This window comes from Candoia aspera, chromosome 1 (assembly GCF_035149785.1).
Source record: "Candoia aspera isolate rCanAsp1 chromosome 1, rCanAsp1.hap2, whole genome shotgun sequence".
Lineage (NCBI taxonomy): Eukaryota > Metazoa > Chordata > Lepidosauria > Squamata > Boidae > Candoia > Candoia aspera.
The window spans coordinates 320,070,751-320,094,594 of record NC_086153.1 but is presented as its reverse complement, the minus strand read 5'-3'; the positions used below and the strand labels follow the sequence as shown (position 1 = coordinate 320,094,594).

Sequence of the window (23,844 nt, the reverse complement as noted above, 5' to 3'; positions counted from 1 at the left end):
CAGAATTAAGCTAATACCCTCCAAAACAAAACTAAACTTCAAAATAATCTTGATGAGTTAGAGAAATGGGCTGAAAACAATAGAATGAAATTTAACAGAAACAAAGTTCATCACTTAGAAAAAGAGAAATCAAATGTGCAGGACTGGCAATAGTATTTGTGAGAACAGTCTTGGAATTACAGCTGATAACAAACTGAATATGAGACAGTAGTCTGACATTGCTGCAAAGACGACAAAAGGCCATTGTAGGCTGAATCAAAAGAAAGTTTCCAAATCAGGAATTGACAGTTTTATTTTGCACTGATTATCTTAAATAACATGTCCAGTTCTGAGCACCACACTTTATGAAGGATTTAGACAAACTGGAACAGGTTTAGAGAAAGGCACTCAGGAAGATCAGGGGACTAGCAATTAACTGGACATGTTTAACCTGCATTCTGTTTTCACAGTAGGAAAAACTCCTCAAGGTAAAGCAGTTTGACATTGATTCCCATTATCAAGGAAGGATTAGTTAAAGCGGAGGCTGAATAGACATTTGTCAGGGATATTTTATTCTGGATCTCTGTACTGAACATAGGATTGGAACCAATGACCCAAATGGCCCCTTCCAACTCTATGAAATCTACCACATGTTGCAGAATTCCAAAATCATTTCTTTTTCCTTTGGGCAAAATACAACAGAGAAAATAAATTATACAATAAAGCAACTCAACTGTCTTAGGCTTCAGTACGAGCCTGAAAAAATGTTGTGACTATTTTAGGGGTTGCAATATGTGTTGACCCCTTAAAGGAGTATCTTTTTTTCAGCCTTACCTGGAAGACTGGAAAAAAGATACAACTGCTTTAATTAATAGGAGTGAGGTGCTATGCTCATGTGAGATATGAAACACTTCTTCCAAGTAATTTTTGATGTGCACCTTGTGGGATTGTAGCTTGAGTGGGAATTAAGATACTGTATTAAAATCCACTAATAAAATAATAATTAAAATGTTCTATGATTCTGGAAGTCTAGATTTTAATGAACTGAGCCCAGATGAAATTGACATTGTGAATAACTCAGCAATAATCAGTATTCCTATCAGTAAGGTTGTACTAGAGCAAATCTGGAACAAAATATGGTTCAAAACTCAACTTTCGTCATTTCACCCAACTCCTTCCAGTTTCACATACGGTACCTGTAAGATTGTGCACTCATCAATGCATAAAAAGAATGATGGATTTTCTAATTGTTTAGATGTATTCTCTTTTGGATAGATAATTGTTGCAAACAGAAATCCAGGCATAAATATAAAAAGCAGTCAAAACGATTTAGTGTTTAGCATGGAACGAAGTAGCATGCATACCTGAAACCAAGACATTTATCATTTACCACAGAGCCTTTCTGGACAGCCATCATTGTCACCCTCCAAACCATCACAAACCAATTCATAGGGCCCTGTGATTTCTCAGTTGAACAGCTCTTGGGTCCCCTTCAGCTAAGCAGTTGGGGAATGCAGAAACTCACATTCAACCAATCTCCTTGACTTGCTTCCTAACTTCACAGTATGTATTCACAAGTTTTTTTTTTTTTAATTACCAACTACTATGAAGGGTGATTGCACAGTTATTCCTCCCTCATGTTACAAAGACAGGGAAATAGTGCTGTGGCCTGATGTCTCTTTAACCTCAGGTGGAAAAGGAAGAACCAAGGAGCTGGGCCAAGGTGAGAATTCCTGAAGTGCCACTGCTGAGCCAGAAATTAAGGGGTTCTTTGGCTCAACGGCATTGACAGCAGCATGCGAACGCCTAGGTGAAGACACGATGTGGGAATGCTATATTTGAAGAGGGCCTTAGTGGACTTGAAACCGGATCCTCTGTTTCTTCAAGACATTTATTTCAAGTATTCCACACCTGTTTGTTTGTTTTTTTAATCATAGCTTCTAAGATGCATTCATGGCAATTGGAGGGCACATGCAGATTTTTGAGGTGGAAAAATCTATCTCATGGCAATTCCCCACCCCCTCGCATTTTGCACAGTGAAGTGGCCTGCTACCTGCTAATATATTTTCCCACTTTAAAAAATGGTTATGGGAATCCACCATTCATTAAATAGAGAGGTAAGTCTTGGGAAGCTGTACTGCTTTCTGAACAATAAGGGCTTAAAAGAAAGGCTGCTTTGAACAGTTAATGACCTGGGATGCTAAAGTGGAAAGGATAATTTTTCTGAATTACAGGCATATGAGTTCCACAACTTTACCAAGCAGTTTTTAGAGAAACAATGCTAATCTCTTTAAAATATACTTAAATTACCAAACTGGATGACAACTTTGGCATTGTTCCTACACGCTTACTGAAATTATAACATTGTATTAATTTAGATCACATGGAGAAGGACACTTTCGTTTTCTGAATTACTTGCTTCTGAGAGATATTTTTAAAACATAAAAAGGCTATAAATCTTTTAAACAGATTTCAACAGAGCAACTTATTCCTCTCAGAAAAGACAATCAACTGAACCAACCTATAGGCCCAGCCTATCTCTGGTAGTGGGAATTCCACTGATTGGAGCAATTATTTCTGCTGCACCCCCCCCACCCCCCATTTTGCAGATGTTCTCTCAGATGAAAGTAGCCAGAGATGCCTTTTTCCAGAGTCAGGATAGTCTTGGGTACAACCACCTGAACTTACTGTTTTAATCATTTAAGATGGAGCTCTACATTTCAGCTGCTTAAATAGAGTAGAAGACTCTGATTATGTATGCCGCCGAATCATGATACCGTTTATCTTGGATTATAGCATTTTGCTTTGAAAATTACTTATTGGTAGGAAAGCAATTTCTCTGCCAAATGAAAAACTAGCAGTGAAACTTATTGAACATGCTAATTTTCCTATGTGCAGGGAAAGCAATAAACATGAGATTTCCTCTCCAACTATGACATCTGCATTGAAGAGCCCAAGAAGAAAACTACATTATGGTTCTCATTCATACACCAAAAGCTTCCTTCTACTACGCGCAGTTCTGTCAGCCTTTGTTGAAAGATCAGATTATTCAATTGATGGGAATTGCACTAACTGGTAATCCAGGCAGACTGCTAAAAGCTGGTAAGGCAATCTTTTTCACCTCATTAAATAAAACAAGGGGGAAAATGGATCATCACACTCAAAAGTGTTAGTTAACATTAAAACAAATAGCAACAGTGTTATCCTTCAGGTTCTTGCTAGATGGTGGATTTGGAAAGTACTCCTTTTTCCTAAGTATACAGTTATTTACACATAATATTCCAAATGCGTGCTTCCCCCCTTGAATCATCTAATAACAATTGCTGCACAGGCAACTGCTGACATTTTCTATTGTCAGAGATTCTTGAGAAAACCTGACTCTGGATCGTTCTTCCTCATCTTTGGTATATTGCAAAAACAAGAAACAACCAGTCAGAAATAAGGGTGGGAGAATGCTTGCATGCATGATCACAATCAGAAAAAGCACTCAGTGGGAAAGATTCCTACATACAGCTGTATCACTGATGTTTAGCAAATCCAGTATTTCAAATACTACCAGTATTGTTTATCTGCGATTTAGCTACCAGCAATACAGATTCATTTAGCATTTGCTTTGATATTTCATATATCCGTGGTTCTTTTAACCTTATGCACCAAATTGGATTTTTTCCCCAAAAGAAAAGATTCTCAAGGGTTCCTGCTATCATCAAAGTGATAAAGCAACATATATTGAATAAATAATTATTCTGAGTTTGGTATATTGCAGTCATCTTTTCTCAGACTTGTAGGCACATTCCTACAGGCAGAAAGGCTAAGTGAATGACAGCATAAACTCTCTGCCAAAGCGCTGCAATTTAATGGGGTTGGGGTGGGTTATGGAGAGAGAAGGGGAAATACTTTGCATGTTTATGAGCATATCTATAAAAAGTATCCTGGATTTATTTTACATCCACCTTTTGCAGTAATATGGAAATCTCATCCCCTATTTATCAGAGCAGTCCAGTTTTCAAGGGGATCACTTGCATATGTAAAGGACTTGGGGCCATGTTTTGATGGCTGCCAGACAGACTTCTCTTTTTTTCGTATGTTGATGGAATCATAGAATGTATGAGTTGGAAAGGACCTTCTAGGTCATCTAGTCCAACCACTGTTCTAGGCAGACTCTTCCACTGCTTAACAGCTGTGCTGGTCAGAACAAGGATTTAAGGCCACTAGGAAGAAAGGCACATAGGGTCTTTTAAAAAAATCAGCTGACAGCAACCATCAAACCTTGTAAAATTACCTAAAACTAAAATAGAAGTAATGCTTTCACAAGGGTTTGTCCCAAAGTCTATAACTGCATTTGTTCATAGTCAACCATAAGACTAGTCCAAATTGTTACCCCCCTCAAAAAAAAATCAGTTGCTGAAAGCTTTATCAGGGGAAACAAATCTTTAAAAATAGGCAGAAATAGTTTCCTGTTCAGAAATACAAAAAGAAAAAAATAAACTGTCTGAAAAACTGGATTGTTTAACATATCTCAGAATGGTAAAATGGACACCAATGACTATAAATAGAACCATCCTACTAATAAAAACAGGAGTTCTCATTAGAGTAATTAAAACAATATTTACATAGGTGGCAGAGCCAAGGATTCTGGGTTGCATAATTTCAAGTGGCAAAAAGTTTTCTCCCCCTCCCACACTGACTCAAACAAGACAAAACTTGCACCATTTCAAAAACTATAAAAGTTGCGAGTGCAGAATGTCGATATTCTGCTGGAAAAACAAAACAACACAAACACACACACACAATCTCCAAAGATAGTTATTTGCAATTTTGCTGCAAAAGAAGGTAACAGTAGCTTGTGAGATATTACCTAAAGTACTCCTTAAAGCTGAAAACTGAAACACCACTTTCTCAATGCCCACCATCTACAAGTAAAGTTGAATCCAGACCAAAAGGCAAGATATCTTTTCTCTTTTTGTTCCAGTCTTTTTAGAAAAGATAATTTTGTTCCTAACCAATAGCTGAAGGATAAACATTTTGAAATTACCATGATGTTTTCCCTGTCCAATGAAGCTATTTGGGTAAGCCAAACCATCTCATATTTGACTGGCATTTCCCTCCCAGCCATGTATAATTCCTTTTGATCAGGCTTAACAAAAGTTAGCATTCATGCAAACATTGCACAGCAACTTTGTATTCTTAGTGAAGACCTCCACTTAGTAAACTGGATTTTTCAACGTTTTTTATTGTTCTATATGTGTATGTGAAAAAAAATCCACTGCTGTGCTTCTAGCCTTCAAAGGAAGAGACTTTTCTACTGAAATGCAAATAAAAGCATCATTAATAAGGTTTTTTTTTTGTTTTTTTTTTACAAGTTTTGCATATCTTCTTCCATCTGTACTGTCTGGAGTTTTGCCAGCTGTTTTTTGTCTGTCCCCAGTTCTTCACAGATTGCATCAACCATATTGCTTGTAACATACTTGGTTTTGGAATCCAGCATCACCGAACCGCTTCCCGATCTGCTTTCTGAATCAGATAAAAAGTTTCCCTTTAGACTGGGAATGGACTGCAGGATCAGCCGCTGTTCTCGAGTGAAATGGGGATGCCCTTGCAAAGAAGGGTGGGATCCGATGTCATTGCTTGCTGCTGGACTGATCCCTGCTAGTGCCGGCTGCACTGGAGAAATGGACACCAGGTCATGGCTGCTGACGAGGGAGCAGTTCTGAAGCATTGCATAGTTTGCATTACTAATGGAAACAACAGTTGCCCCACTGGTTGTGGGGGCATGCACTGGTGGGCTCTCAGAAATGGCTGAATTGAGTTCTGCATTTAAAAGAGAAGGTGGTCCGAGGGAAAAGTTATGCGATACAGCCACATTAACTAAGGAGGAGGTTCCTCCTGGCTGGAGGACCCCACCGGATAAGTTGTCTGAAGGTAGACTAGCATGAAGTTGGGCATTTTGACCAAGGGGCATGACTTGAGAAAACACCAGGCTCGCTTCCAGTCCTTCCTGTTTCACCGGCTCAACTGCCTGGCTGGTGTTCGGGACAGTGTACACCACAGTGCTGGGAGCAAGGGAGCTGAAAAACACTTTCCCTTGTTGTGCTGTTGTAGAGTCAGTAGTAAATGTGCCATTGCTTGATGTGCCTTGGTTTACTGAAACATTACCTGTGGTGGGAGAGGAACGAATAAAAGCACAGGCTTAAACGAACAGTATAAAATGAAATTAAGAGTTGAATTTCCATCTCCCCCATGGTTTTAAAACAAGACTTCCATCCAACAATCTATACTTAAAAGGTGGAAAAGATTTTTGCTATTCATATAGCACTCTAAGCCAGTGTGGTTTTTGTTTTGATGTGTGACCCATCCACTGGCTATTTTAATATTTATTACTGACCATATTTTATGTACATTGTTGCTAGTGATGTTTCATTTTTATTGTACATCACCGTGGGTTCATATGGATTTGTTGGCATAAATAAATTTAACAAACAAGCATACATTATCCTTGAAACTATATAAAATGTAAAGATCAATAGATGGCTTTCTCATCATATGAAAGGCATTGTTCTACATTTATGGTGGTCTTGGCCAAAAGCAGTGAATGGTAAAGTTGTGATAGTTAATTTGAGAAATTCATTATCTGACCCTTTGATGTGTCTTCTAAATTACAAAAAGTATTCAGTATTTAGATACAGTATATACACCCACACAATGTCATTGGGATTACGTGAGCTGCAGTCAAATTAGTCTCGACAAAGACACCAGAATGCAAATTCTATTCTAATAAAGGAATAATAAAAAATCCAGGATCTTACTCAAATGATGCTGATAATTTATTCTCTCATGGAGATGGAGAACTATGAAGACTGGTTATATGGAATTGCTGACGTCTTGTAATATTCAATTATATATTATATATTCATTTATATTGAATTATAAAATAGTCTTGGGGAAGAACAATATAACCCCCTGAAAGTTACTTAATTGTAGCAGCTCTGATATCAAGGGGTAGAGATGTGCAGGCCAGAAAAAAAATAAAAAGTGAAAAATGAAGTAGAAGAATTGGAAGAAAGAAGTTGATTTGTTTTCTAAATTCCGGGGAAAACAAAGCAAAACAAATGGGAATGATGGAAAAGTTGCCTTTTGTACATTCCTTCCCATTGCTGGCTTTCACTTCTCTACCTGGAATAGACTGGGATTGGTGGAGCTCAACATGTCTATAGCAGGTAACAAGTTCTCCATTACTGCAATAGAGGCAAGGATGAAGTAATCAATGATGGTTTATGAATTTCCAGCATGAAATGACAGAAACAATGACAGGTCACACTATCTGTCAATCTAGATCAGGGTTTCTCAGCCAGGTTTCCATGAGAGGTAAGTAGGGAGATCACGAGTTTCTGGGAGATCACCATTTATTTAAAAAATTATTTCAAATTTGGGCAACTTCACATTAAAGAGGTAAATTTTATTATTTTTAGTTTAAGAATACTTTTAATGCATATATACAGGCCTACACATGAAATGAATATAATTTTGTAACCTCTGGCCTATATTTGAGCCTGAATATGCAGGGGTTCCCCAAGGCCTGAAAAATATTTCAAGGGTTCCTCCAGGGTGAAAAGGTTGAGGAAGGCTGATCTAGATAATATAATCTATTCTGAGTAGCAGCAACTCTTCAGACTTTCAGGCAGAAAAAGCTCTTTCCCATGATTTGCCCTTGATTCTTCTAGCTGAAGAGGCCAGGGATTAAACACTGGACCTTTTGCATACAAAACATGTGTCCTACTATTGAACTATCAGCATTTCCAGAATCTGACCTTTGGATTTCCTCTATAATCCAGTTCAATGTAGTGGTTAAGATGCTGGCCTAGAAACCAGGAGACTGAGTTCTAGGCCTCCCTTAGGCATGAAAACCAGCTGGGTGACCTTGGGCCAGTCACTCCCTCTCAGCCCAACTCACCTCACAGGATTGCTGTTGTGGGAAAATAGGAGGCAGGAGTATTGGGTATGTTTGCCACCTTGAGTTGACATACATACATACAGACATACAGGATTAATAATAATAATGTTATTCCTAATCAATGAAAGTACAGTCCATCTATCTGGCTGTTCAAAATACAAATTGATCACAAAAAAAATCAACCATACTTTTCTTGCAGGCTTTTGTCTATTTGTGGAAGGCCATTAGATCAGGCATGGCAGCCTTATGGATGTTGTTGAATTACAACTCCCAGCATGCCAATTATGAGAGTTGGTGGGAGTTGTAATTCAACACCTCTGGAGGGTCACAGAGTTAAAATCAGGATAAACGAACAGGTTATGAGTTGAACTGATTTTTTTCTGAGTACCTTCAAGGTTTTTACAAGTTACAGCAATGAACTGGGAACTATTTAGCAGTGTTTTCAAGGTCTGGCAGCATATGGAAAAATGTCCCTTCCATCCAGTATTTGCTTTGACCTTGGCCAAAAGTATGACAGCAACCCATTCAAAACTACAACTGATGCAGGGGATAAAGTCATGGCTCTTCATCTTAAACACTGCTCTCATGATATAAAGAACATTGGTATTACATCAGTGGTGTGTGGCTTGCTCCACTAACATGGATAGGACAGTAAACACTGCCAATATTCAGTACTTGGTACAGAACTCAATAAGAGTTAACCATGACTCACACTCTCCTGGTTTCTAGCCTGATACCATAACCACTGAGAGCCAGTTTGGTGTAGTGGTGAAGGCACCAGGCTAGAAACCGGGAGACCGTGAGTTCTAGTCCCACTTTAGGCACAAAGCCAGCTGGGTGACCTTGGGCCAGTCCCTCTCTCTCAGCCCTAGGAAGGTGGCAATGGCAAGCCACTTCTGAAATCTTGCCAATAAAACTGCTGAGAGTTGTCCAGGCAGTTGCCAGGAATCAGCACTGACTCAAAGGGACCAAAAACAAAATGAAACAAAAAGAGTCTCCTTTTCAGGAGAGATGGGCGGTGATAGAAATCTGAAAAATAAATAAATAAATAAATAAATCCATCCATCCATCCAATAACCACTGTACCAAACTGGCTCTCAAATAAGACATTGTATATGAATGATACATAGGTGAAGCTCAGCAAAATAGGGCCAATGTCAGCTAGGAATCTCAGTATAATGATTAGACTGTAATTTTATACTCACTTAAAAGCAAGCATCACTGAACTCAGTGAGTCCCACTAAACATAATGAAGCATTGCTAATTAGGATTGCATTGTAACAGCAAACTGGTATACCATCTAGATAACCCTGGCTAAAATCTCATCTGCCAGGAACTGATTAAGGTAAAACTACTACTATTCCTGACAGTTACAGGATACATCTGTGTTATTTTCTTGGCAACAGTACAGAAGTGGTCGGTGATTACTTTCTTCCAGGATATTTTTTTTCAATTTCCCAATCTAATCTTCATTTCTGATAATCTCCTATCCAAGTACTAATGAGCTCTGACCCTGCCTAGCTTTGTTGAGATCAAACACCAGCATGCAGTGGAAGGATTATTATAGTGCTCCACCATGCAGGGTTGCAGGAATTACAATGTGTATGATAACTGTGCACAGTAAATTCATTTGCTATACATTTTAATGATCCCTATCAAATTCACATTTCCCAAATGTGAATATATACAGTAAATTGAATTTGTCAGGAGTTACACATTTCAAATGTTGCGATGCAGTTTTCCAATTATGAAAACATATTTGTAAAAAAGCATGTTAGTGCATGCTAAATATATGAACAGAAAAACTGGTGGAAGCAACTTTCAAAAATAATAATTTAATGGACCTCAATTTAATGGACTATTTGTAGGAGGAAGGGAGTTACACTACATATGACTTTATATCATTTGCATCAATGTCCTGTGTAGTAATGATGGAAGTGATATAAGTTAACACAAACGACAAACATTGAGAGGAATCATTCAGACGACATTGGATACTATAGAGTTTGTTATTTTGATAAGGCATCCAAATAGAAACTATGCCCACTGTAAAAATGAAGTATAAAACCAAAGATTTACTGTCTTGGACACTATCTTCCACCATGCTCAAGAACAGTGGGCTAAGATAGGGCTGAAAGTTAGGCTATATGGCTCCCTCTGCTTAAGCTAGTCCTGCAGCCAAAACAGGCAAATAAAAAAGAAATAGGATAGATCCTAAGATGCTGAAGCCTGCTGATGGGAGAGAGTTGTAATTTTCACCAACTCTCCATCAGCATCCATCTGAAAATCTGAAGCTAGTACTTCCCATTAGTACTAACTTCAACCAGGTCAAAGTAGTATCTTCTGTTCATGGAAAGGCTCCGTCTGTACATAAGAGGACCACCTTAGGATCAAAGCCATGACATGTTCCCAACATTCTTAATTTCACAGCAAAAAGAGAATAATTTAATACAGTGAAGGGTTTTTACCTCGGGAAGTTGCTGCTGATACTGGGGGCAGCTGCACTGGGGAAAAACTGATGCCTCCATTAAGTAACTGGCCGCTGTTTGCTGAATTAGGGATTTGAACGACGCCATATTGGTTGATTTGGATTGGAGTGGTAAAAGTGACTACTGAGCCGCTGTCTTGTGATGCTATTGCTTCTTCATTTTCTTCCCTCTTTACTTCCATGCTTGATGTCAAGCCTGGGAAAGAGGCAGGCCCAGAATTAGGGTTGTATGTTGTTGTGGGTGTTGATGATGCAATGGAGTTGGACACAGAAGTCTGGAGGATTTTGAAGTCTTTCATGTCTTCTGAAGAAGGGACTAATATGTCAGCCATGGAGACTCCATTGCTCAAAGCATTGGGTGTTGTTTTGAGTGGACTTGATGACACTGCCTGCGAAGTTCCCACACTGAGACCATTGAGGAGGAGACCATTGGGGCCCTGAATGAAAGAAGTACCATTAAGAAAAACAGGAGATGGATTGGCAGGCACTAGGTTTCCATTCAGCAAAACTCCTGAAGAACTTAAAGATATTTTGGAGTTTCCAAGTTGCTGCATATATACTTGCTCCATTGGGCTAGGAAGGCTTAAGCTGGTGCTGCCATCAGAGGTGCTTGCAAGGGAACGTGGAGATAAGTCCTCTTGCCCCTTGCTGGATTCATCTTCTGTGCTGGGGTTACCATCCGACTCACTACAAATCAAGAGAGAAGCAACAGTGAATTGATGTGGGGTCTTTCACTGGATTCCAAAACTTTGGTGAATGCCTTTCTCACAGATGGGAGAAGCAATCTTCCTGCACACAGAAAACTAACAGATCAAGGAAAAGAGCACTAGACTAGTCTCTATAAAGATCCTAGTTTTCTACGCATAAGCTGATTTCTTTTTGAAGGTGAACATTCAAATGGGAGAGATTCCACAGATAGAGCCATGACCAGAGAATTAAATTTGAAACAAACAGATCTTAGTACAAATTCCCAACCATGATACTACCATCCTACAAACTTCTATGGCAAAGAAAAAGTCTCCTTCAAGTTGTTTGACTCTTGGTGACCAAATGCAAATATCCATATAAGTCTCCTTAGCAACAATATGGAAGTGGTTTCATATTGCTTTCTTCCAAGATGTTTTGTCACTTCCCAGTCTAGCCTACAATACTGGTACTCCCTGATGGTATTAACCAGGTCTGAGCCTACTTAGCTTCCAAGCCCAGACAAAGTCAGTCAGCTACTGCCACTTGGTGAGACATGCCTGTCTACTCAGAAATACATTTCACAGAGGTTCACACCACTGTATGCAGAGTGACTTGCTCTCTCTTTAGTACGTTTAGGTGTATATACCAAATCTGACACATGATTCTTTAAATCTACTGTCCCCAACATTCCTCAAAATTCCAAATGTCTCCACCAAGCCAAAAATGTTGGGGACTCTTGTTCCAAATTATTATATGTATGTCTCAGGGAAGCAAAATGTGGTATGGATGGCAGGTTTTTTTTGTTTTGAAAAGCAGAAAGCAAATGATTGGAAAGAGCTTCAGAAGAAACCGCAATCTAGATGAACAAAATAGCAAAAAAGTAGTTCACTGGGGGAGCAGATATCAAAATGGCACAGTGTAATTCACTCAAATGACCATCCCATAAAATTATGGCCACAGAAGCCAATAATCCTATGGGTTTTTTATTCGCTAATGTATGAGTGAGGGAGTGACTAGGAAACATCTTTTGGTATAGTGATGAAAAGCCCAGTGAGTATGTTGACCCAGTACAGGGTTGCTATGAAAAAAGCAAATTTCATGTTAGCCTTATAGCAAGCAGTTGCTGGCTGGGGAATTCTGGGAGTTGAAGTCCACACATCTTAAAGTTGCCAAGGTTGAGAAACACTGTCCTAGCATATCCTCTCTGGTAATGGGAATGGGAATCCTAGCATATCCCCTCTCGTAATGTCACTGGCCTCCTTCTAGAGACCCTCAACATCCCCCCCCCACTTTAAAGCATAAGCCAAAGCCACAGAAACATTACTACTTTTTCTTCATGTAAACTCATAGACTTACCAAACTTGCCTTGCTGTCTATAAACCTATAGTGTGGTCATTCATGGAATGTCATGTAGAATTCTAGTTGTTGCTATAGAACAAAATATTCTGCTATAGCAGAAAATAACTGCTTTAAGGAAAATTTATTCAGTACTTAAGATTAGAAAAGCATGCAAGGATAGTTGTTATAGAAGAACAAAAAAAATCCTACATAGTTTTTTTTTTAGAGAACTCTGATAATTCAGGACCCTGAAATTAACCAAGTTTGTCCATTGAGTATTATGTCCACTGAACAATTCAGAGAAAGGCAACCAGAATGATCAGAGAATTAGAAACTAAGTCTTATGAAGACAGAGAGTGAACAACCTAGAAATGTTTTGCTAAGACTGAGGGGGACATGAGACCACACATAAGCCAGGAAGACCTATTCTCTGTTGTTCCAGAGTTCAAGGTTAAAAATAGTCTTAAATTATAGAAAGGCAAATTCTGATTGAATGTCAGAAAAAAAAATCCAATAGTAAGAAGCAGTTATAGAGCGGAACCAATTCCCCACCAAAGGAATGGTGGCCTGCCTTTCAAGGGCAGAAGCTAGACAGCCATTTGTCAGAGATGCTTGGATACTTCCACCAAGCAGGTGGCTGGATTGTATGGGGTAAATGGCCCCTTCCAACACTATCACAGTCACCAATTTAGGTGGATTTAAAAGAGGATGAAACAAAGTTTTATCATTTTTATTTACATGGAAATACAGTTAATCAATCCATGAACTGGCTAAAATCCATACAACTGGTCAAGATTCCTTCAGGTTGGCTAAGCTCTACTCTGGACACATTCAAGCAACAAGGAAACTCCTCCCACACACTTTGGTGTAAAACATTTCAATTAAAATACTGCAGAAACTCTGCAAGCACTTCACCAGGTATTATATTCATGTTATATTAATTTCAGAAACTGAAACATGCCCTCTAGGTCCTATTTCCAGGACAATCCAATATATTTAATGCAAACCTAATGAAATATATTATATATGGCCAGTCTTTCTACCTGCACTGGTAAGCTACCTTCCAGAGGGGGCACAAATGGGCAGCCCCTGAGCAGACTGATAGATGCAAGTTCTTGATGCTCTTTTTGGCACTAGAGTAGCAGGCCCAGAAGGCAATGCCAACAGAAGTAAACATTGAATTTTAATGGAATGGGACACGTTTTTCAGCTGTCCTTGATGATACTGAGTATTCAGACCATAAGAAGAGTCTCCTTTGATCAGACTGACCGGGTTCATAAATTGAAACAGCTAATTCCTGGCTTGTAAAATAAGCCACAACTGTGTAGCTTTGCACAAAACAACTAATTTAGCTACAAAACATGATTCATAAGCCACAACAGCTGGGTTCATAAAATAAACAAATAAAAGCAAATCAATCATAGTATAGCTTAATGCAATATGCAAACCTAGTTGCTGGTACTTCTGTAAACTAATGACCTCCTTATGTGTTGGGTCTACAACTCATGGATACTGGGAATCTTATGAATCGTAATTCCAACACACTAGAGCAGTGTTTTTCAACTTTGACAACTTGAAGACGTGTGGACTTCAACTCCCAGAATTCCACACTTGAGTCCACACCTCTTCAAGTTGCCAAGATTGAGAAACACTGCACTAGAGGCAGCAGGTTAGAGAAAGATGATATAATATAAACTTCCATATCTGACAGTGGCAAACTACATAGGCATCTGTGTGTCAAAGAAGTCAAGACAGTGGCTGTGACTGTGTCCCAGCCCCTTTTTATACGTGTCATGCACATGACACAAATAAGGAGTAGAGTTTCAACTGTGTGGTTATGCCTGCCCTTGACCTTTTTTTACCTCCTCTATTGAACAAATAGTTATCTGAACCAGAAGTTAAAGAAAGAGAATTCTCAAGGAATGTTTGCATATAAAATAATGCTATAGTTTCAAATACAGGTCACTATTTCAGAATATAAGCATGCTTGATATTTTAAAATGCAATTTATACTTCTAATTCAAAAACTTACATTAAAATGCATATGAAGATTCCTATTCTTATACTACTATTAAAACACTTGTTTACATTGTTTGATTATCCAGCCAAATTTAAGTACTTTACAAGTTCCACTGATTTAAGGAATGATTTAAGGACATACATAACTCTTTCACTGAGGTCCATAAAAACCTGAAAGCACTTAACTTTGACTGGATTATATCCAAACTATTTAGATAATAGGTGCATTTAAAAGAAAGACTTGCTTCATAATCAGCTTCAGACACTAGACATGGACAGCTTGCTTGTATGTACTTAAAAAAAGAAAGAACTGCGAAGATTAACATTCCTAATATGTTTCTACAGTATCTTCATCAAGACAAAGCATTTGTATTACTCCTTCAACAGTGCTGAAAGGTTTTTGATTATTGCAGTGTGCAGCTTTTATGTTAAACAGTTTTCATGAAGGAATAAGCTGACATTTTCCCTTGCTAAAAAACCTGACAAAATACATTTGGCTGCTACCATTATGTGGTTGGGTTATTAAACATGGTTTATGAACCACTGTGGGTGGATTCATACACCGTGTAACTAAGCTAAGACTAAACTAGTCCCATTATGGCCAAGCACAGTGTGTGAACCTAATCTGTGCCCTCATTCACACAATGTGATAAATCATACTACGGTTGGTTTAGCTTTGACTTAGTGTGCTATGTGAACCCAGCAATTATGATTGTAAAAAGCCATGACTTATGGCTTAATGAGTTGTGAAAACTCACCTGATAGTGATTTGTTGAATAAACTATAGATAAACAATCCATAGCCTGGATCAATATGTGAACCTCAACTCCAGCAAAAAGCTGAGAAAATTGGCCAGTGGAATACGTACATACCCAACATTCTACTCCCTTTCAGGATAAGCAATATTATAATACAAAAGAATAAATAAAGAAATACAGTTTGGTTTCATTCCCTTCTCTGTTTACTTCCTGGGTGCATGTCTCCCCACAGGGGCAAAAAACAATTTAAGGATTACTTTCTGGACATAAAATAAAATAAAACTAGACAATTTTACTTCTTTAATTTAGTAAGATTCAAAGTCCCTTTTATATTCTAGAATGCTAGGATACACTTCTTGCTATTCCATGATGAAAACAGCATTTCTTGCTATTCTGTACTGTAGCTTTTAAATTAACATGTACCTCCAAAACACTTCTACCTATGGTTCAGAGAACTGTATGATTAATTCTGCCTGCTCATCAAGATTTCTCAGATTAGGAGTCCAATGAAGTTGCAACGTACAGTAATTCATTTTCAAAGCATGTAATATGATAAGGAACGATCTGCTGTTCCAAAATTCAAAAGTGGTGTTGGATCTTTGCAAGCCTTATTATGCATATACTTAAAAAATAAACTGCTGGTTATTTGGATCACAAGTACACACACAGCCATTTAGACTGTTTGTAAATCTAACATAGTACTGAACTAGTTAATGACTAGCAGAACCCTTCCTATCATCTACATCCTTTTAAATTGGAAATGCTGGAGACTGAATTGAGAACTCAGTCATCAGACTGAAACAGCATTCATTTCCAAATAAGCCAATATATCCAGTTATATTTGCAAAAGGCAGCTGATCTCCAACAGCTAATGGCAACCCATTAAAGATAATTCACTCACAAAACGCCAAGAGAAGCCTTGTGGACTTGGACTCAGTGTCTTTCTGCTCAGCCCTGGTGTTATTCTCCCACGTTTTAGAGTTTAAAATTTAACATGTTTTAGAGTATTATTGAATTATTTTTAACATAGTTTATTACTTGCTCTTTAATTAATTGTACCTGCTTTGGGAATATTTTTAATGAAGAAAAATCAGGACAGAAATCTGATTGGTAGCAACATAAGGAAAGGTATCTTCCCAAGACCCTAAAGATCTGGATTCACACATCACAGTAAGCCACAGTTTGTTTAGACATAATTTATTGAATAAGCTACAATTTATTCTACTGGAGCAGGGATCATATAAACCAAAGCCTAACAAGCCATGTTATAGTATAGCATAATGTGGTAACCCAGCCACTGTGATGTGTAAGCCATGGTTTATTTCTTAACCTTAGTGTACTGCATGAATCTAGCTACTATGGTTCAACAAACTGCAGTCAAAACAAATCAAGGCTTATCACGATGTGTGAACCCAGTTGAAATTTAATACAGTTCAAGGCAGTTCTTAATGTTCCTCATGTATATTACATTGATAGTCATTGTCCTAGTAAAATTACTCCATTATACTGCTCTATATGACTCTACAAAGCAAGGGCAATGAAATCTTAGTGGCAAGCCCTTGTGGACAGATAATTTTTACTACCACTTAGTTTAGAGATCAGTATTGCCTGGAATTCCTACAGAGACCTATTTTTTTCTGAATGAAACACATTCTTATTATCATCCCCAATAGAATTTGAACTTAACATTAAGTAGGGCAAAAGTTAGCATCACCCAAAAAAGATTCCATCAGAGTATGATATGCTCCTGTTACACCTACGGGGATGCACTGGGCATCCCCCTTTTAGGGCAGATGCATTCTCTTGTGCTTCTGTGACAAATGCACAATAAGGGGCTAATTTTGCCAACATCAGAGTAAGCCAAGTGCAAGAATGCCAAGCAAGATCCATGATGGTATGAAAAAGAAATAACTAGATGGGTAGGGATGACACCATAATGCATTTATTTTTTAGCCCAACCTCATATGCATCAATCCTGTTTTCTCTATCCTTGATGCAGAATTTCCTGCCTATATGGAGAAAAATTCTAAAGGTGTTTTTAAATGCATTTGAACCAATGCTAGTCAAATCCTTCGAATACTGTGAAATCTGTCAGATCTTCCATTCAGTCTGGAAAGAAGTGTCGAGCACACACAACCTGGGCTTCTAACACGTAATGTCTTTTTCAGATATCACAGGTATACAGGACAACAGAGTCCATTTCGATCAGCCTTCTGTCTCATCATCCAGCTGCTTTTAGAAAGCCTGCAGAAAAGGCACCAAGGCTGCAGTATCTGTCATTCAGTGGTAGACTAGTTCTATAAATGGAGATTTAACATAGGCATGCAGAGTAGCAGTTCTTCGACTAGATTAGTGACTTGATCTGATCCTTTTAAGAACTACAAGGTATTTTTAAAAACAACCAGATCATTACATCTCTCGATGCCAAATTCCATAAATTCAGCACGACTTGTGTGAAATAGGCAGTTTTTGTTTTCCTCGACTTTGCATCAGCCGGCTTTACTAGGCTTTCCCATGTTCTAGCAGTAAGGGGAAGAAGAAAAAGATCTCTTTCCCAGCCCTAACAGGAGATGCCGAGGCTGAATCAGGAACCTTCTGATCTGTTCTACTATTAAGCCACAGGCTTTTTTTGAGTAGGTGCACCCGAAGGGAAACAACAGCTAAGAAGGTCTTGAAAATGTGATAAGCATAATAGTCATCAGGTAGCGTGCAGTAAAGCGATACCCAGATCAAGTTGCCCCAAATGGCAGTAGCTGGTCTCAGACACAACAGTCTACTAATGGCATCTTGAACTGATGAATTTACCACCATTATGAGAGCAAGACCAAAATGTGTTAGCTGCCTTCAATCTTGGGTATTTCTCAGGGGAAGAAGAAACAGCACAGCAGGGGAGTGGAAGAAAAAGGTTGTTGTAGCCAAAGCAGATAGGAGGGGGATGGAAACCTATCCTTGCAAATAAACAAGAGGAATTAGTTGTTTCTGTTCGATTACTCTCATATACGGAATTCTTTTAGATATAACTAAGGATATTTTATAGACATCTACTCATCTGTACAAGAAACCCCCTTTTTTCTGGAAAGGACTAAAGGGAGAGGAATAAGGAAGGTTTTTAAAAGGACTGGGAGACCAGACACGTAAGAAAATTAACCTAATGTAAGCAATAATTAATGCACTGCAGAATAAGTAGGTATCTCCTCTTGAAAGAGAGAAGTTGATTGTATTCCAAGAGAGTTCATAATACCATGAATCTTGCTAACAGCTGAAAGCAGTCTATTCTTAGATAGGAGCAGGGGCAACAGTTCATATTTCTATGCGGAAGGCAAATACAGCCGGTTAATTATCATGATTACAGTGGCTGTGTCCATATAACATATTAATTTATGGTTAGGTGAGCTATAGTTTGTTAAATTAATTCAGCTGTCTGAGTCTGCAGAACCATCAGAACTATAAACTAATCATACTGGTTAATTTCCAACACACATAAGGCCATAAACCAGGCAACCACATTTTAGCCATTTGTACTGTGCAAACTTCTCCAAACAGAACCAGGGAAATCTAGGTTGAATTTCCCATCCAGTCACAAACCTTGCTAAATATATCCACACAAGACAATTAGCAAAGTCAGTTACAAATGCAGCAGTTCATTTGCACAATATGCAAATATCAGTTTTAATTTGTTGAGGTTCAGCCTTTGAGGATTGTGATTTATAGGCTACGATTCGGAATGTGTGAACCCAGCCAACAGTACTTTATTCAAAAAATCATGGTTAAGCAAACCACAGCATGAACTACGTAGCAATTTCTTCTAGCTCATACCATTACTATTTTATGAATGCAAAGAATTAGTAACCTGGTCTGCCCATCATGTTAACTGATAGTATCACAACTGGTAAGGTTCATATAAAAGCAAGCAAATCACATTATTCCTTCGCTCAGCGTGTGAAAAAAGGTTATATGTTTTAGGGATAGTAATTGCTTACTCTTTTTAAACTTCAGGGCTATAGCCAGAGAAGAGATGATGCTTTTAAGTAAAAAAGGATTTATTTCTTTGATCTTAGGCTTAAGCCAACAATTATTGGTTAGGGATTATTACAGTCAGTGTGCTATCAGTGAACCAGTCAACTGATTGGACTCATATATGCTATAGACTATGCACTGTGGTTTAAAGCAGGTTGAAACTGTGGGCAAATGGCCCCCACCTCCATAAATAGCATTGCTGGCCAGAATTGCTTAAATTTTTTATTAATTTTCATCAGTACAAAAAATTATGCCTGGCAATAATGACTGAAAGAGAAGGAAAAGACAACTGATAAAGTGGATGGATAGGATCAAAGGGATTCCTGGAATGTCCTTGGAAGAGCAATGAGTTATTACAAAGAATAGATCAGGATGGTGAGCATTTGTCTATACAATTACCAAGAGTCACACCCAACATGGTGACCTTTGATTAAATAAAAAAACATGTTTAAAAAGAGAGAGAAAAAATACATTGTAGCCTACAGTTATAGTTCTATTACAAAGCTTGGCTCTGGTGTATGCTTGTTTCTGAAAGCTTGGAAAGAAAAAAAGGATGCTTTTAGTATGGAAAATACCCGGGATCTTAATAATCATTTTACCCACCAGAAGAAGACTGTTTTCAAAAGCCTGACAAGGCCCAGAAGGTAATTAGCTCATAACATAACACACTCCCTCCCCAAACCCCTTTATTCTTTAGGAGCTGTAGCAAGTCCAAACATCCACACACGCCTTCAGTCTTCTGTACCCTCCACCTGGCTGGAGCTTGCTGACTGGCCCTCCCCCACCCCACCCCACCCCACCCCACCCCACCCCACCCCTGACTTGCCATTTGTGCATTTGATGTCTTTGCTCCAAGGACCGAAAGGGGCTGGATCAGCACAATTGTGCCTTACTTGAAAATAGGTCTTTGAGGCTGAAAAAAAAACAAGCAGCAGCAACTTTTCCAGTCAGTCCCTGACCCTAACCCTAACCCTCTGAAAAGGAAGAAGGAAGGGAGGCACCTTGTGTGGAGGCATGTCACCTCACCTGGCTATTGCAAGACAGATGACTATCTGGGACAACCTCTTGTCAGCCAACGTTTCCCTCATTTTAGAAGGTTAGCATTGGAGGACCCTAAGCAGTTCCCTGGAGCTACAGAAGGCTTTTTGGACTTCTGCAGCAGCAGTAGTCATGCCTCCGTATTTTTTGTTGGAAGGATAAGGAAGATTAAGGGAAACTCGCATAACAATGACTAGTAAAATTCCCCAAAGGAAGACTGAATTAACAAATTGTGCAAAGCCCTGGTTTACATATTCACAACTGCTGGATTCATGGAAACACCACAACGCCATAAATTATCAAACCTCCTTACTGCTCAGCATGATGTGAAAACCCAGCCACAGAGGACTCTGGCTCCAGTGGAGAGGCCAGCTAAAAAGACATCTGGGAGGCTGCTTAGAATCATAAACCAGGGAAGACCTCATTCCCATCTTCTGAGGACATAAACCTGATCCAAATCAGCACAGAATCAGGTTTCACAACAGGAGAAGCAAAGAAGGCACCAACCAAAAGGGGGGAGGCAGAGAGCTTCATGTTTCACTTTTTTTCTGCCTCAGTGACATAAAACCTGGGGAAATAATTAACGCTGTCAAACAAAATGAGTGGGGAAACAGTTTCCTCACAATCTCCAAACACAGGTACGCATCAAGGAATAGGACATTTCTATTAAGGGGAAGTATATAAGGGATGCTGAAGCTACATGGGTAGCATCCTAGAAAAAACAGATTTTTCCTCCTCTGAGGCAGAAGACAGGCTGAAGACCTAGAGAAAAGGCCTTCCTTCTGTCAAGGGCAGACTTGAAATGCCAGGCTGGACTTACAGAAGGTAATAAAGCTATGGAGCAGAGTGTGGCAATGTGGTGCTTTGGACAAAGCAGCGGGGGGTACAAAGTTTTTAATTTTTGCAGAAAGAAGGCAAATCATGGGCATAAACAGCCCCCAAAGGATCTGAGCTACAAAGAACTCTTGAGGATTAAGGAGAGGAAGACTTGGGAAAGTCTGGGGAAGCCATGCCCTCAGGCACAGATTTTTTTAAGATTACAGGAAGAAACCAGAGCTGAAGAATGGGGGTGGGGACCTTGGAGACAGACTGTGAGAGAAGACGGGGAGAAAATTATGTCTGAAGGATCAAACACCCTTTTAGTTTGCAGTCAGAAATCTCTTCCTTGAACCCAGCAAGCAAGGAGCAGCAGGAAAGCAAGACTGCTGGGGGTGGAAGACCGGGAAGAAAGGGGCTGCTGAAGGTAAACGCCATATTTGTTAGGAATGAAAGCCAGGCAAGGACAGAGGGCAAGGGAGGGGGAAGGGGGGAGAAAGGCAGACAAGAGGGGAGGGGAACAGGAAGAGCAAGAAGGAGGCAAGGTGTTAGATTGAGGCAAATTGCTGTGGTGGGAATGAAACAAAGCCAGACCAGGAGGCTGGAAAGCTGCAGGGCAGGAGGACTGGCAGGAGGGAGGCCTAGGAATTGAGGCCCAAGGCCAGAGTTCAGGAAAGCAGCAGCAGCAGCAAAAACTGAAAACCAGGTGCCTTCCTCAGAGCCATGTTGTTTAAGTCTTGCCAGGGCCCCAAATTCCATAGGTGGCCTTGAGGAGTGCACTATTTGCACTCGAGAAATCCCAGCAAAACGATACAGGAAGGATCATAATGATGTCCTGCACTGCAGGGATGTTGTGAGGTTTACCAAGAATATATGGAAAGCACTTTGAAATCCAGAACGTAATCAAGTAAAGGGCAGCACCAAAGGAGATTGGAGAAGAAGCAGGCCAAGGCAAGCTGGCAACAGAAATAAGGCAGAAAGCCTTCAGGGGAAGAGATGGCACAAGCCAAGGAGGAGGATTATGCAGCTGAGAAAACCCAGAAGTCAAGTCCTGATACCAGTGAAGGTATCAGGAGCAATGGAAGGGGATGGAAGCCAAAGGGAAGTGTGAAATTTACTGAACTCAGCAGAGCAGGGGATGGGAGTCCTGCCCAGTCTCACTAGGACTATCAGCTACCTCTGGTGCTCATTTCGGATCCTGCTGGCCTTTCATAAGGCATTAAAATCTAGTTGCTCCCCCAGGCTTTTGGCCCAGGAGGTTAAATGGACCCTGATGATTGGTTTGTGTAATCTAGCAGCGGAATGATTTTAGACCTCGCACATACAGTATACTGCTTCTCTATCCTTATTTTACACTCTGTTCTGTTTTTCACCTTCAGTTCGCTGCCTTGAGTCACTGGGGGAGGGGGATATAGGATTTGTTTAAACAAATACACAAAACATATTTGCAGTGACTCTGAGCATGTGCAGTGAGTTTCCTTTCACGACGGAATTTAGGAGGGGAATCTCCAGAATCAGCTGCTCTGCTCCCCGCCATGCCCGCGCTCTGCTCTCGCGGAAACTAAAGGCCCAGGAGAGCCGTTCCCGCTAACGCGCGGCTCTCACCTTTTGGACTGCGGCTCCGCGGGGTTGCGATCCCGTTGCCGCCGATTTTTGAACCAGTTGCTGACTTGCGTGAGCGACAGGCCGGTGACCCTGGCCAAGTTGCGCTTCTCGGCCGGGGAAGGGTAGCGGTTCTGCTTGTAGAGCTCCTTGAGAGCATTGCGCGACTTCTCCTTAAAGCAGTAGACCGTCTCCTCGCCGTCCCAGATGGTGCGGGGCAGCGGGAACTTCCTGCGCAGGCGGTACTTGTCGACGGCGCCCAGGGGCCGGCCGCGGGCCCTCTCCGCCTCGGTGTAGCGCGCCTTGTACCAGAGTTCCTGCAGGAGAGGGTGGTTGGCGGCGTCGAAGCTGTGGCCCTCCAGAATCCCGTAGAGCTCCGCGTACAGCCCCTGGTGGAAAGCCACCAATGCCCGGGCTTTAAGCAGGCTCTCGTTGCCACGTAGCAGGTCGCTCTGGGGCAGGGACCACAAGAACCGGGCCAGGCGGTCTAGGTTCCCGCCTTGCTGCAAAGCCTCGCAGACGCAAGCGACGTGGTCCGGGGAAAAAGCGAGCAGAGCCTGGGGCGAGGTGGAGGACGAGGAGGATGACCGAGGCGAAGCCGAGGTCAAGGGAGACGCGGCGGTAACAGCGCCGTGATTCCGCACCAAAAGTTCCGTGTGGAGCAGAACCTGACCCGCAACCCCGGCAGCAGCGGCGGCTTCCTCCTCGTCGTCGTCCTCTTCCCCGGCTTCTTTCTTCCTAGCAAAAGGAGCTGCCGCCGTGAGACCAGGAGGCGGTGCAGACCTGGGAGTCGAGCCGTCCGAGGTTACTTTCTCCGACGCCCCACCGCAGAACATTTCCAGAACGTTTTCTTGCTTGATCGTCGCCACCACGCTGGGAATCGTGGTGGGAGAGGCAGAAGACATCTTCCCCCCTTGGGTTTGGGTCTGGACTTAGGTGGAGGGCTTTCTCCCCCGGCTTCCTCCCCCCTTTTTCTTCCTTTACACCCCCCTCCCCGGAAAGTGCTCACACACCCCTCCTGCTGCTGTTGCTGCCGCTGCTGCCGCCGCTCCTCCTCCTCCTCTTCCCGGATCGCCACCCGGCTGGCGTTTAGCTGATCAGGTTTCCCCTTCGCCACGTAGTAACCATTAAGACAGCTTGTTCTAGCAAAG

The 23,844-nt window shown here is 40.6% G+C and overlaps 1 protein-coding gene across 1 annotated transcript; it reads right to left on the bottom strand.

Annotated features, from left to right (window-relative positions):
* Positions 1–5,322: 5,322 nt before the first annotated feature.
* On the bottom strand, positions 5,323–23,618 carry SIX4 (SIX homeobox 4). Its single transcript, XM_063293924.1, has 3 exons — positions 22,697–23,618; positions 10,399–11,105; positions 5,323–6,135 (listed from the first exon to the last, which is right to left on the bottom strand). Exons 1-3 carry the CDS (start codon positions 23,596–23,598, stop codon positions 5,336–5,338), a joined length of 2,409 nt encoding a protein of 802 aa, XP_063149994.1. The 5' UTR covers positions 23,599–23,618; the 3' UTR covers positions 5,323–5,335.
* Between the last annotated feature and the right edge of the window lie 226 nt (positions 23,619–23,844).

Excerpts from the sequence above, each read along its gene's own strand:
- SIX4 (XM_063293924.1), bottom strand. The coding sequence starts at position 23,598 with ATGTCTTCTGCCTCTCCCACCACGATTCCCAGCGTGGTGGCGACGATC. Across the intron at positions 11,106-22,696 it reads GCGGAGCCGCAGTCCAAAAG|TGAGTCGGATGGTAACCCCA; the intron begins GTGAGAGCCGCG and ends CTTGATTTGTAG. Across the intron at positions 6,136-10,398 it reads ATCAGCAGCAACTTCCCGAG|GTAATGTTTCAGTAAACCAA; the intron begins GTAAAAACCCTT and ends CTCCCACCACAG.